Source organism: Phalacrocorax carbo, chromosome 8, assembly GCF_963921805.1.
Source record: "Phalacrocorax carbo chromosome 8, bPhaCar2.1, whole genome shotgun sequence".
Lineage (NCBI taxonomy): Eukaryota > Metazoa > Chordata > Aves > Suliformes > Phalacrocoracidae > Phalacrocorax > Phalacrocorax carbo.
The window spans coordinates 45,319,707-45,334,357 of NC_087520.1; the positions used below are offsets into that span (position 1 = coordinate 45,319,707).

Sequence of the window (14,651 nt, forward strand, 5' to 3'; positions counted from 1 at the left end):
GCAAGGAGGGCAGTTATCACAGCCGAGTGGAGTTTTTTCAGGGTTGGGAGTGTTCAGCTGAATTTGCCCATTGGTCTTCAAAAATGTTGTGAGCTCTTTGCCCACCGAAGTGGGGAGGAGCAGCTGTCTTGTCGAGGACCAGAGAAGGCACAAACCCACCTCTCAAAAGGGGGCCGATTCTTACATCAGAGGGTATTTCTGGAAGGGTTTCTCTTGTCTTCTCCTGGGTTTGTCCACCAAGCCATAAATACCTTGTAGAACGGGGACTGGGAGTGCCTGAGTGCCTGACTACGAAGCTGCAAGCGGTTTATCTGTTTTCCTTCTCTGGCTCCATGGAGCTGGCCGAGCAGCGTGGGACCTCCTGCTCCCCTGCACTGCTTTTGCAGCCAGTGCTGTCCTTTCTTTTGATTTTATTGGAGACCTGGAAGGAGAAGCAGAGTGCTTTGTTTCGGGTAGAAGGAAATGTTTTGTTCAACCCAAAAGGAAGACTTTTTTTCCTTTTTCCGTTTCATTGGAAAAACCTGGAGCAATGCAATTTCAATTTTGCCAAAACCTGTTTTGGGAGGGAGATGGGGGAGCGGAAGGCTGATGTGAAATGCTGCCTTTCAGCTGTCACTCCTGCTCTGTGCTCCTCTCCGTGGGGCTGCGGCTCGTCTCTGCCCCGTTCGGGGCAGCGCTGTACTGGGAGCGAGTGCTGTGCCGTGTCCCCTGTGCCCACCCAGCCCCTCCCAGTGTCCTCGCTGTGCAGGGGACACTCCCTCGGGCTGTGGACAGAGTTTTTGTTCTTGCAAGTACAACTTGACTCCTTGGCTTTGGTTTCTTTAAAACTGGTTTTATTGGCCCGGCCCCAGCATCCCCAGTGGCTCATGACTGTGCCGTCCTCATCGCTGTTTACTGCTCACCAGCCTCCACGTCTCCCGCCAGTTGTGTTGGTGATGATTTTACACTTCAGGACAGGGAGATGAGTGTTGCGGATGGCTGGGATTAGGGCTGGATACCCTGCCTTGCGCTCTGTGGAATGCCTCTAGAAACCATCCCCTTCCTCCTCAGTTTAGTACATTTTGGTGACATCGTGTTTTTTGAGCAGACTGTTGCAAGAACGTCCCCATTGCATTTGTCACTCACAGCTGTAATTTCATCCGACAGTAAAAGGAGATCATTTCATGGCATGTTTTCTCCTCGGCCATGTTGCTTAGCCCTAGCTTAGTTCCCCCTGGAGCCCTTCCTCATCAGGTGAACTTTGGACCAGCTTTTTCCCTCTCTTGTCCAGGACTGAGATCAAACCGATCACAGCGTAGTTACCTGGGTCATTCTGCAGGTTCCCTTTGAAGATTGGCACAACGTGTTTGAAGCTTCTAAAACGGCCCTTTCCAAGCCTTGCTTAGAAATGGGTAGCAGTCAGAGACCCCTCACCCGAGTCTTGCAGGGCTCTGGTGGAAGTCACCAGGAGCCTGCTGACCTGGAAATCCTCACCGCCCATAGGTGCTGCCTGAGGGCTCCTTTAATTGCTGATGCCGTGTACCTAGATTCCTCCGGTGCTGGAGGGTGCTGTCCTGCTTCCCTCCAGCCGCAGAGCAAAAGTGTCCCGAGCAGCCTGCCTCTGCCTCTGCACTGCAGTCTCCCGTCTGTGGGGGTTTATACAGTTGTGAGGGTTTTTTTCCCCATAATACTTGGGCTTGTAGACACAGAAACTGCCCTTACAGTGTTCTGTGTTTCTTAACTCTAACTGTGGAGCTCTGTGTGCATCCCTTACTTCTTTTTACTTGTTGCTGATTTGTTTTTAATGCTTTTGCTGTGCCACTGAAGCCAGCATGTCTTGTAGCGAACGTTATCCTCTGCTGGGCTGCCAAGTCTTAGGGTTTTTGGCCATCTAATAAATATTCGTCAAAAAAATTCCCTTTTTTTTTTTTTTTTGGTCTGCATTTTCCTCTTCATCAATTTTCTTTGTAATTTTCCTTTGCTCTGTCTCTTCCCCTTCCCTTTTCCAAAAGTTCAGCGGAATCCAGCAACATTTAGCTGTTACCAGTGCAGCAGCTGCCTTGCTGAGCCTGGGCGGGCTGCTGCGCCAGCCGTTTCTGAGCTCCTGCTCATCACCTGAGCTCCCACCAGGCACGCAGCCTGTTTGCGAGTGTCAGAAGAGATACTGAGCACAAATGCAAAGTGCCCTCTGCTTTTGTCTTGGGACAAAAGGCAGTGGCGGCGGTTGGTAGAGGGATCTGACTGCTGGGTGCAGGAGGGGCTGCCTCTGCTGCAGGCTGGGAGCACCGTGAGTCCCGTGCTTGGGTGGTAGCGGCTGCCACCCACCACATGCCCTGCTTCCAGGGCTGTGTGCGTGTGGTAGATCAGCCGGGCCCCCCACTGCCCTTTCTGGGTGCTAACGCCTGTGCCTTCTGCCTTTCCAGTGAATGGAGATGCAGCGGGTGCTGTGGACATCGAAGAGGAAAGGCCAGCAGCGGGAGCGACCGTACCGAGCGTGGCTGACAGCTCCGTCGCTCCTGCTCTGCCCAGCTCTGGAGAGGCAGAGGAGGCAGCCTCCGGCTCCAGCGCCCCACCGGCCCGGGCAGCGGTGCCAGCCCTGGATGCTCTGCCCCCCGGGTAAGCTCTGCCTTCTGTCTGACGCTTTGCTTCCCCTGACAGGGCCAGCACGACAGTGTGCCTGTGGCCCTTGGAGAGGGAGGCACAGCCCTGGAAAGGATGGCTGGGGGAACACGAGCAAACTGGGACACTGCTGTGCGCTGGAAGAGGAGGATGTTTGAGGGAGGGGGCTGTGCTGCACCAGGAGTCGGTGGAAATGGGGCTCAGGAGAGCAGAGGGGTCTGGGAGCTCTGTGTCCCAGCTGTGTCCCCGCTCCCCTGGTGCAGCCTGTCCTCCCTGGTCTGAGCCATCTGGTCTATGAGTGCAGTGGGCTTCTCTCTCCTCCACTGGGCCAGGGTCTGATCTGTGTCTCTCTGGGGTAATAAACAGCGAGTGACATCTCTGCAGCAAGCAGCCTCCCGGTGTCCGTGCCCAGGGGAGCCACAGAATCCCCTGCTCTCCTGGGGCCGCTGAAGGGATCAGCCAGAGGAAGATGCATGAGAGAGTGAGCGTGGATTTCCAGGGAGCTCCCTCTGAGCAGGAGGGCACAAACATGCACTGCAGACATGCTGTGGAGGCATTGGCCACTGCTAGGGGGAGGTGGGCAGGACCCTCACATAGCTGTGCCCCTTTGTCTCGCTGGCTGCAGATGCTCCACATCCTCCCCTGTGGGATGTGGGGAGGGGGCTGGGAGGAGCGCTGGGGCCAGCTGAGCCCTGGGCTCGCTGGCTCTTGGTGGGGGCGGCGGGCGGGCTCTGGGCTCAGCCCCCTTTCATTTCGTGCTGCAGCTGGGTCGTTCTCCCCTTGTGTTTCAGACACCTTTAGTTCTGGACTGAAAACGCAAAGCAGCGAGAGGGGGGGATTGAAAATGGCTTGTGTTTCGTATGAAGGGAGCTGTTTATTTTCCTTTGGCTGAGGCGATGCCTGGAAGGTCAGGGCCTCGCTCGTGTGTCAGTCACAGGTAATTAGGGTTAACGGCTCAGTGTGCCTTTATGTGGGGTGTGTGAGGGTTTCTGTTCTCTGGCCTGGGCGCTTCCTGTTTCCAGGCAGCTGGAAAAGTCCAGTGCTCTGAAAAAGGTCTTTATTCCAGCCAGAGCTTATGCCCCTTTCTGCTCCTACCAGGTAGACTGAAGGTCTCCTTTTCCCCACCTCTGCACAGCCCCAGGGGGAAACACACTGTTTCTTTCCCGTGGCGGAGAGGAGCCTGCGGGTATCTCACGATCAGGGTTTCCGGAGGCTCGGGAGGTTGCGAGCCCTGCTCTATAAGATGCGCCAGCCTTGCATTTACGTGGTCCAGCCGGGTGGAAGGGCGGCCTGTGTCCTCCCGGCGCCTGTCTCCCTGCGGTGCTCACACACCAGAAAATCACGCGTGTCAGAGCAGGGAGGAGGGTAAAACTGTTGCGCTTTGGGAGACGGCTGGAGAAGAGCAGCGGAGGTGTAGCAAGGTGTCCTCTGCGCTGAGCTTGCGGAATTTGGGTCTCTGGAGGCACCTTTGATTAGGACCTTTTGTATCTCTCCCTCCCTGTCCTGACCGTAGGATCTGTACTGGGGGAAGAGGGCAGCAACCCTCCCGCGTGTGCTGGCCGAGTTACAGGCTCGTGCTGGGCGGGCTTGGGTAGCAGTTGACCTGCTTGGTCAGGTGGAGACCAAGTATGAAGGTCTTCCCAGGTGAAGGAGAGCGCAGAACTGAGTTGGTTGAGGTCTCCATGGTGTGAGCCCAGCCCTGAGAGCGGCAAGACCAGGTTCTGGGCTAACAGGGACTTGCACAAACAGGAATTTGCTAAACAGGGATTGCACAAAACACTGCGGCCCTGGGGTGGTACCAATGGGCTTCTGGGGATCTCTTGAGACCTGATCTAGGGCAGCTGATTTTTGGCTGGCTCACCACACCACGGTATTGCTTTAGCTAGTGGTTTGGGGCCCATCTTGGGAGATGGGGATGTGGCTGGCTGGGCTGGTGGAGGCAGCGATGTCTCAGGCAGAAGGGATGCAGACAAAACCAGGCCGCTTCAGCTCTGGCAGCAGCGTGCTCCGCAGAAAGCGGTGCAGGATAGCCCCTGGCTGGCCTGGCTCCTGCAGGGATGGCCGTGCAGAGTGCTGCAGAGCTCCTGAGTGATCGTTTTTGCTTTGACATCCCCTGCAGAGCTGCTGGTCACTCTGGCACTGAAGAGCTGGAAGGCATCTTGTTCCTCTTGCTTTCTGCAGGAGCCCTGCCTCATTCTCCCAGAGTCTCCTTTCATCCGTGGGAGCACGGAGAGCGCTCTCATTCGGCTTCCCTTCAGCCTCTGGAGGGGTGGCAGCTTTTCCTAGCGGTGTGCTGGTGGGTGTGCTGAGCCCCGGCCTCCTTGCTCGTGCCAGGCTGAGTGCAGATGGAGTCAAGAGCGGCTGGGTTCATGTGGGGATTCAGAGCTATTTATTCTGCTCAGATAGCAGTCTCTGAACATCTGCACCAGATGTGGCGGGCACAAAGGCATCTCTCGTATAACTGGGAGTCTGTTCTAGGGGCTGGAGGGTGCTGGAAGGTGTTCTGAATAATTCCAGCCCCGGCAGTGCCTACAACCTCCTTCACGTCCTCCTGGCTTGGGCAGAGCATGTTCCTTTGCGAAGCCGGGGAGCGTGTGTGGCACAGGAGCAGCCGGTCACAGCTCTTGAGGCCTTTGGCGCAGGGTCCCGGTTCTCATGTAGGGGTTTCCGAGTGGCCTGATAGCAAAAGGGGGAGGGCTCAAGAGCTGCTGGCTCCTGCATCTGGTTCCTATCAGTGATGATCCTGCGCGGGGGACAGACGGTCGTTAGCGCGGTGTGTGTACACAGCGCTGTCTCGCCCGTACAAAGAGGTACATTATGCTGCCTGGCAGAAGGCACGGGGCTGTGGTTTCTTACATAAGGAGGGCGTTTTGTTTGGACTGCAGGGTTGCCTCAGCGCTGCCACTTCACACCATCCGTGGCTCCCTGTATCCGCTGCCGTCGCAAGCCTTGCGGGCAGTCGGAGGGGAGCTAGCAGGGGCCGACGCGTCGCGCCCGCAGCAGCGGTGCACGTGGGTGCCTTCTCCCACCACCTAGCGCGTGCTACACCGCTGGTCTTCCTTCCAGGTGGCCATGTGGGCGCGGGCACGGGGGAGGAATGCCAGCGGGAGGTAGGCTCCCCAGAGGCAGAGCCGCCCCTTGGGATGGCAGGCGGGATGCAGGGGAGCTGGAGAAGGCTGAAGCTTGTGAAGAGCTGGGCAAGGTGGTCTGAGCATGGAAGGGGTTGCCCCCAGTGCCCCTGTTTCTGAGGCCATTGCTGTGTGTCAGCAATAACAGCTCGTCACAGCTTGCTCTTTAACAGCGGTGATTCGCTGTTCGCAGGGCGAGGCGGCCCTCAGCAGACTTACATTTCAGATCACAGTGGAGCTGCTGACCTGAGGAGCACGTGCACTTGTCACCTGCTTGTACAGGGGCATAAATCAGATGCCACCAGCAGCTCTCCCGAGTCCTCTGTGGTTTTTTTGCAATCATCAGGGCACCCAGAGGAGTATCTGAGGGATCCAGAAACCCCCTGCCCTCGAGGAGTCCTCGTCGTGGGATTTCTGGTCTCTGCAGGCACAGAAATGGTACCTGGCAGCTTGGGAGCCTCTTGCGTAAAGGACTTCCAGGTCCTCAGAGCAATATTGATCAGAGAACCTGTTGTTAATGAGTCTGGAGGACCTGTTTCCTCCAGTAATGACTGCCGGCACCACTGGTTGTGTGTGCACTAGGCTATGGTCCCGTTCACCTCTGAAGTACCACATGTCAGCGTGGACAGAACGGGTGGGGTATCTGGCTGGGGTTGCTCTCGCGGTAAGCGTGCGGTGCTGCGGTCTCTAGATCCGCCCGAAGGAGGCTGTTATGTACAGCTGACCTCAGAAAGATGATGCTTAAAGGGTTTTCGCAGGATGCCGACGCCTGCCAAGTCTCATGAGTGGAATTGCACCTTGGAGTTTTGTTTGCAAATAGTGTTCCTCCACCTGAGCCTCGTGCCGGATCCGTATCTGGTTGCTGGTGGGGATCTGAAGTGCCTGCAGCGGGCAGCTCTCCAGCCAGCGGCACTTCACAGCCCTGCCTTCTCCCTGGAGATGGTCAGGGATGTTCTGCTGCCCATCTCATGGGGTGGACATGCTTGTGTCTTTAAGAAATTCCAGCTGTGCTGATTTTTCTCTTTAGAGATTTCAACCTTTTAGCTGCCCTGGTGCTTTTATGCCTGTGAAGCACTGAGTTCATCACTAGTGAACTGGAAACTCCAGGCATTTCCCCTCCGACAATGCCCACCGCTGCCCAGGGGTAACCCAGGAAAAGGGCTGACCGCTGGGTGCAGAAACAAAGACTTCTTGACCCTAGAACGGCACCGGGCAGTGCTGGCTCTGCTCTCACGTGGTCACTGGTTTGGGTGGTGGTATGCTTGGCAGCCCCTCGCTGGCGAAGGTGTTACAGGCGCAGTAGGTCCTGCCTTGGACTCTTTCGATCAGAGACAACCACTGGTGTCCCTACATCTGTTCTAGGGATGAGAAAGATCCAGTTCTAACTGGTAGCTTTTACCTGCAGATGCTGCCTGCTCTCTGCATGTGCATAAAGCTGGCAGTGCTTTTGAGAAGCCCACAGGAGCGAAGCCAACAGCTCTGATATAGGTTAGACAATCTCTGTGCTAAATCCTGAGCCTGGCATTCACGTTCCTCTCCTGCTTTTGGGGAACTGACTCTTATCTCAGAGTGCAACGTTGCCTTCCGTGCAGGGCAGGGTCTTTTCAGGCTGCCGCGTGGCTGCCGGACCGCTGGGGTCCCCAGCTGACGGCACGCTGCCAGGGCTTGGCAACGTGGCTGAAGCTCTCCCCGTTTCTGCCTTCCCACCTCGTTCAAGAGCGGGCTCGAGGCTGCCATGCACGCAACCTGTGGTTGCAGCAGATCTGTGGTTGCGGCCGAGGTCACCGTTTGGTCGTTTCGTTGTCCCCTGGGGAGGTCTGAGGATGAGCAGGAGCGGTGTAAGCCCAGGCGATGGGGCGTTGGCACTCGGTGTGTCTCCTCCTTAAGTGCTTCTTGCTTTCTGCAAGCCCAGATTTCTTCCCTTGCTGTCACAACAGAAGCTGGTATATTAATTTCCTAGGGCTTTTTGTGATTAATTAAGACTGAAGACTGAATTGGGAGGGAGACCTGTGGGAGCAGAAGTGTAGCAGGAGAACACTTTATCTGTCAGCAGCTGCTGGCTCGCCTCTCTCTGATGCAGAATAAAAGCTGACAGGAAAGCACGGTGCTCCTCGGGGCTTTTACCTCTGCCAGGGCATAAACTTAAATGAATGAATGAAGGCAAAGAGTGGTTTTCAGTGTAGCTGTGTAAAGCCAGGCCTCCCTATCGCACCGACTCGCCTTAGGGACCACCTCTGAACCGAGTGCCTCGTGGCCATGCGATGTTTTTAAGCAGTATCTGTCAGCAGTGAGCAGGAGGGCCGCCAAGGAGAAAGTTCAGCCCCAGCCCAAACTCAAAGGCTTCCCTTTAAAGACTTATTAAGAGAAACCAAACAAAAACTACATCAAAAACTCACGGGACATGAAACTGACCCTGTGTGAAATCTTACGCTGACCCTCCTACTTTCTGGAGGAAATTAGGAAGTAATGCTCGAAATCATGCCTGTTCTCAGAAAGCAGAGTGCTGCAGCACATCTCTGGTCGTCCTGATCTAGCAAGGCAAGCAGTTGCCATGTAGACCTGCTGTCATTCTTTACTTTAAATAAAGGTTAGCACGCTGTAGCTAAGCAATGCGAGGAGGTAGGCTTGCTAATCCACCAGATGCAGCGCTCTGGATGTTGTTGGTAATAAGGTGATTATTAATTATTCACAGCTCTCTGATGCGTGGGGGAGGCTTGGCTGCACAGCCACAGTCCAAGTCCATGGGCACACATGCAAACACTTTTCCCAGGGAGGCTGTTCAGGCATGATTTAAAGTAGACGAAGGTGCCTGCGAAGTGTCTTGGTCCTGCGTGTAGCAAGGCTCCAGCTCTCGCTGCCCGCCGGGTGCAGAGGCTGAGGCTGCCGGGTCCATGTTGCTTGTTCCAGCTGAACCCCTTCGCCTCACCTCTGTGTGTGAGGAGAGGACAGGCGCTGTCTTGTCTGCCTCGGGGCTCCTCCACGTCCTCTCCTGAGGGCTGCCGCTCTCCCCAGCTGGCCCTGGAGCGGTGTGTGGTGCGGCAGGCGCCCGGGGAGCCCTGCAGCGGGAGGCACGCCGCTCGGGCTGGCATCGCAGAGGGCAGTTTGCTTTGGTACCTCCACTGCAGCCAGGGTTCAGTCTCTGCTAGCAAGGATCAGCTATCCCATGATTGTTTTTTTTTTTCTTGCAGGTGGGAACAGCGAGAGCTGCCTAATGGTAGAGTCTACTATGTAGACCATAACAACAAGACCACCACGTGGGAGAGACCTCTTCCACCAGGGTAAGGGGCTCTGGGGGCAGCTGGCACCTCACATACTGAACTAACTTGTATCAGATGCACAGGAACCTGCACAAAAGGGGAGAAGTGAATTGGTAGCAGGAAGGTCTTTTCATTCATAAAAAGAAATGGGATGAGATGACCAAGCGCTCAGCGGCCTGAAAGCACACCCTGTATCCTCAGAAAGGTCTTTTCAGCATGTGTAAAAAGGAACAAGCTTTCCAATCTGTTGTGTTTTGACCTCTGTTAGAGGGGGTTTTTTTTCTTTAAACAGTCCATGGAAATCACTGAACACTTGAGAAGCAGCACAACTGCCTGTGGGCAGAGCAGATGGGGGGGTTTTGGGCCAGGGTGCTGGCAAAGTACCCCCAGGGACCAGGAGAAGGGAGGGGGGGTGGGCCTCGTCACCTGGAAAAACAGATGCTCCTAGGTGAGGACTGAGCTCCTGGTGAACAGAAACAGGCACGCTCAGCGTGCCCCAAACCTGGAGCTGGACCCTGGACTCTCTCAGAGGAGCCTCTTATGTTCTCAGCCGTGTTGGGGTCTGCTTGTGCTTGAGAAGATGCTGCTTGGCTCCGTGAGACCTGCAGGAAGCACTCTGCAAAACCCATGTCCCGGAGGGCCAGGTTTTCATTTGCAGGAGAAAACAGTCCTCAGGTCATAAAGGCTGTACACAGCCCTGGGGCCACGTGCCTTCCAGAAGCTTGTTGAATTCTCACCTCTTTGTGCTCCTAAAGGCAGAGAAGGCTGTATAGCCAAACTGTTGTTCTCTAGACTGAGTTTGTTCAAGGCTGGAATGACTAACGAGTGCTTTAACCGCCAGTGTAATGTGTGAAAGTGAAATACAAACCCATCCTGTTTTCCTCCACGGGAGCCTCCAGGCTCCTGTGGGCACACGCTACCTTCAGTTAAGCTGTGATCTCTGTGGCTGCTTTCTGATCCTACAACAGTGTAAAATCTGTCTGGTGTTAAAAGAGGGGGGCTATTACCTGGACAGGTAGGTTTGGAGTACCCCAGCTGTGCTCCTTCCCTCCTGCGCAGGTCTCCAGCCCGGTGCCTTGCCTCTGTCGGAGGTCAGCTCTCTTGGAGGAAAGCTTATGGCATCCTGGTGTGAACTCTGCTAGCGCCCGGGCGTCCCGTCTAGGCTTCGTGTGCCCTGGCAGGGAGGCGCTTCAAGTCTTCTGTATTTCCTTCTGGTGGATCTATGTCCAAAAGAGCCCCTTCGGCTGTGAAACTGGTGGTTATGCTGGAGCTGGGAGCGGAGCCCTTATGTTAAAGGGTACCTTAGTCTTGTGAGAGGGGCCAGGGAGCAAGTGCCTGAAGTCAGCCTGTAGTGTCAGAGTGAAATGAAAAATCATGGGCTTCACAGTAGGACCCTTGGGCCCTGGTAGCTCTCGGCTACTTCTCACTTCTAGGAGCTGCTTTTCTCACCTGCATTTCTGAGAGGCAGAACTCAGCCACAAACCCTTTCCTGAGCTTTTGCAGGGGGAGTGTGGCAGCTGGGGAAGTGGCTCATAACCCAGTGCTCCTCTCGGTCACCCTTTCAACATGTTCTGGAGCAGCAGCTGGATATTCTGAAGCTGCTGCTGCACATCCAGACTGGAGGCAGCCCTCGGGCGAGGGCAATGGGAGGTTCCTCGGTGTAGGACCGTGGTGTGTGCCTTCTGCTGTGCCTCCCAACCTCTCTGGGGTTTCCTTCTGCTGCCTTCACACCAGCATTAGTACCGAGTTGCTGCATGGCAGCTGCCAGCAGGACCCGGTGAGCTGTCTGAGGACAGACAGTGACATCTTCCTCTGCTGTTTCCAGGTGGGAGAAGCGTGTGGATCCTCGAGGCAGGTATTACTACGTGGACCACAACACCCGGACCACCACGTGGCAGCGCCCCACAGCCGAGTATGTCAGGAACTATGAGCAGTGGCAGTCCCAGCGAAACCAGCTCCAAGGAGCCATGCAGCAGTTCAGCCAAAGATTCCTGTACCAGGTGAGAGCCAGGGGCTGCGGTGCTGGAGATCTCACCCAGCTCTCCCACTGGTCTCACCTGGGCTGGCCTGGGAGACTCTGAGCATGGAGAGGTGCTCACTGGGCTGTGTGGGGTCTGTCGGCTCGGCGAGCTCAGCAGAGCGGTGCTCAGACAGGAGAACCCACAAGCTCCTCTGCTGCCTGCAGAGAACCCTGTGGGAGTAACTTTCTTTTTATAAAACAACCCGCATGGCTCTGAGGGTGGTGGGAGGTGTCCTCAGCAGCCTGTCCCCTGTGTCCCTCCAGTGTCAGTGTGGCTGGGCACATGCTTTCTCCATGGTTCCTGTCAGCCAAGCCTTGCTGTGTCCTGTCGGAGCTGGGGCTATGCTGAGGAAGCTGTGGGATCCTGGTCTGTAGCAGGAGGGGAGGCTCTTGGGGCTGAGCTCGTCCCTCCCCAAGTCTCTGTTGGACTGAGGATAGCGAGCTGGGTCCTGGGTGGCAGCAGGAGTCAGCAGCAGTAGCTGCAGGCCCAGGGTACAAGTGCTGGCATGGTGAGGGATGCAAGAGCCGGGGGACCAGAGAGCACACGGAACAAGCACTTCTGGGCTCGGCGAGTTTCCTCCTGCTTTCTCTGCTTCTTCCCCTCGTTCCTGGTTTGGGCTGAGCAGCTGCATTTCCTTGCTCAGGGAATGATCTCTCTACAGCCCCGCAGAACAATAGCTCCTGGGCAGAGACCTCTCATGTCCTGGTCTTGCCTTTTCTGCTGGAGCTGGGACCCGGCTTCCAGCGGTGGCAAGCACCCTCTGATAACCAGCACCATGCTGGCAGCTGTCATGCTGCAGGGTGAGCAGGGCTTGGGAGAGAGCCAGGCTGGAGTGTGTCCACCTCCCGGAGCAGCGATATCCCAGTGCTCTCCGCTGTCAGCCGGCCACGTGCCTCGCAGAGGCTGTGCCACCGTGTAAAACACGGCTCTTGCCAGAAGGCGGGGAGGTCTGGTGGGGCAGGTGTGGAGTGAAGGTGGGCAGAGCAGGGTGACCAACCTCCCATTGACGTTTAGCTCCTCTCAGAGAAAGCCAGGAGGCTGACGTGTCCCAGCAGTGCTGCTAGCGCTGGTGAAAGCTCTGTGCTCCACCAAGGAGCTCGGATGCTCTCTGGGAGGGGATGGAGAGTCCACCCTCTGGTGCTGCTCTGCATGAGACACAACCAGGACTGCTCCCCGGGGGTGCAGGAAGCTGCTCTGCCCCTTTCCTCCCCCTGCCCGTCTCTCCCTGGACAGCTCGCCAGCCCTTCCAAGCCTCGCGGCAGGAGCTGGAACATCATGGCTCTGCAGCCCTCCGCCCGCCCGTGCTCCTCGGCACGCTGCTCGCAGGACTGCTGCAGAGGGGTGCGCGGGAGGGGGCTTCCACTGGAGGCCGAACGGGGCTCCTGGCCTGTCGCTCGCTCGCGTCTCCGCCAGCGCCAGCCTTGGAGCTGCTCCAGCGCTGCGCGACTCACCCTGGCCAGGCTCCGCGGAGTGCAGAGGGAGGGACTCGTGCTCCAAATTTAGCCTGATGAAGCGATTGTACTTTCTTGTTTCAAGCGCTCTGCTGCCAGCGGTGATGGCTCCTGCTCTGCGTCCTTCCCCGCAGGGGATTTCTGCTTTGCCTTGCCCTCCCGACTCCAGCACCCACCTGCCCTCCTTGCTGGGAGAGGAAGGTGGGGAGGTGATGAGCGGCGCTGCAGCCCTGGGCGATGCAGAGCCCTCTGCGCGCAGCCCCTGGGGGAAGCCGCAGCTCGGGGGGCTGGGGTGCAGCCAGGGACCGCTCTGCCAGCAGGCACCTCAGGGCTCCCCGAGCTGTGCCCGCGCGCAGCACCCCTTGCACTGAAGGGTCTTGCCGGCACCAGGGGCCGGGTTGTTCCCAGGGTCTGTGGAGAGCTGGAGGAGGGCTGGCTCCCCGGAGCTCTGCCCCAGGCTCTGCGGCTCTGTCCTGTTAGATTTAATGAGTTATTTTTAGGTCACAGTGAGGTGATAGCTCTGGATGTGACTCGGCTGCATCTCTGGCCAGCCTGTCTGGGTGGGGAGGGAGCAGGGAGTGCCCCAAGTCCAGGGATGCCATGCTGGGCTGGCCGCTGCCGGGGCAATGCCTCCTGCGCCCAGCCCTGGCACATGGGGTCGGGTACAAGAGACGAAGCTCAGAGAGGCACAGACTGTGCCAGCCCTGTCCCTGCCGTGCCCCAGGACATCCCTGGGGGTGCTGGGCTGCCATGGGGTGCCCCGAGCGCTGGAGCCTGTCTCGGAGTGGGGGGCCCTGGCACCCCGACCAGCAGCCGTGCCTGGGCCTGGGGCTGCCTCCTGTTCCCGGGCGGGAGGGACGCGCCTGGCTGCGGGTGGCATTTCCTGAGCCGAGGCTGACTGCGATCCCCGGCCCAGCGTGGAGGGCTGGGACGCCGGCCTCTCTCCAGCAGCTGGGTTTCAGGAGGTGCAATGAAAATGCCTTTTTGGTAACAATGCGTTTCTTATTTAACCATTAAAAGCACTCGCAGGCCTCCTTCTCCCCCAAACCCCCGACTGTCGGGGCTGCGCCTCCATCCCTAGGGACCTCCGGTGGAGCTGGAGACGGGGGGCTCAGGCGCGCCGGGGCAGCACGCCAGCCTGCTCCCCCCCGTCCCGGGGCATCCCCCAGTTCAGGCTGGGTGACGGCCCGCCGGCTCTGCCCGCCCTGGGGAAGAAGAAAGGTGCTTTGTGCGGTGGCCCCCAACCTGCTGGGGGGGTGTCGGGGCGCGGAGCCGCCCGTCTGCGTGGGATGAATGCGGCCTCAGTGCGAGCGCATCCCGCACCCCGCACCCTGCCCGGGGAGGAGGGGGCCGCCGGCCCGCCAGGAAGCGCTGGGCGTGGACAGGGCTTGTGGGAATGATTTCATTGGAAAGGCCTGCGATATTTTTTCCCCTCTTGTGTGTGGTTCTTGGAGGAGGCTGGAGGTGTATCTGGTGGGGACAGCCGGCGGGAGCCGAGCAGCCGTGCACATCTGGATCCCGCCGTGCCGTCCCGCTCCCCTCCGTGCGGCACGGCCCCTGCCCCGCCGCCCCCTTGGCTGCCCTAGCCTCTGTTTAGTTTGTGCTTTTTTTTTTATTATTTTTTTTTTTAACCCCCCCTTGAGTCTGCAAGTTTGTTTTCTTTTTTTAGAGTTCTCAGGGAGCCGCGGGCCAAGGGGAGGCGAGTGGGAGCCGGGGCTGCACGGCTCACCTCTACATTCTGCTCTTCCCAGGCATCCCTGCCCTGGTTTTTATTTTGTGTTTTTGCCCTCTCTGTTGTCTCTAGTCGTCCGGCGCCCCGTCCGACAATGATCCTCTTGGTCCCCTTCCTCCCGGCTGGGGTAAGTACTGAGCCGCCTCACTTACCTGCCGCTGCGCTCGCCGGGCAGCCCGCCGGGGACACTCCTCCGTCACCCGGAGCGGGACCCTGCCTGCCCCGTGGGGAGGACGGTGCTGTCAGCAGCTCCTTTGCTCCCGTCCCTGGCGATAACGGGAGCGGTGGCTGGGGAGCCAGCGTTCCCAGTGCTCTGCTGTGTGTGGGGCTGAGTCTGCCTGTGATTAGCACGATCTCTCATTTGAAATCCAGCTTTTTTTTTTCCTTTTTTTTTTCTCTCTTTTCCTGGAGGAGTTCCCAGTCTTTCTCAGCTACTGAATGCAGAAGTGCTTGTGGTTGTTCTT

At 57.7% G+C, this 14,651-nt stretch overlaps 1 protein-coding gene across 4 annotated transcripts in view; it reads left to right on the top strand.

Annotated features, from left to right (window-relative positions):
- Positions 1–14,651, top strand: part of WWP2 (WW domain containing E3 ubiquitin protein ligase 2) — a 43,503-nt gene that overhangs the window by 18,495 nt on the left and 10,357 nt on the right. For all 4 annotated transcript variants that reach the window (XM_064459856.1, XM_064459858.1, XM_064459857.1 and 1 more), the window contains 4 exons: positions 2,403–2,595; positions 8,915–9,004; positions 10,809–10,983; positions 14,260–14,314. In XM_064459856.1, coding sequence (XP_064315926.1) covers positions 2,403–2,595; positions 8,915–9,004; positions 10,809–10,983; positions 14,260–14,314 — 513 coding nt within the window. The remainder of the gene's footprint in view (positions 1–2,402; positions 2,596–8,914; positions 9,005–10,808; positions 10,984–14,259; positions 14,315–14,651) is intronic.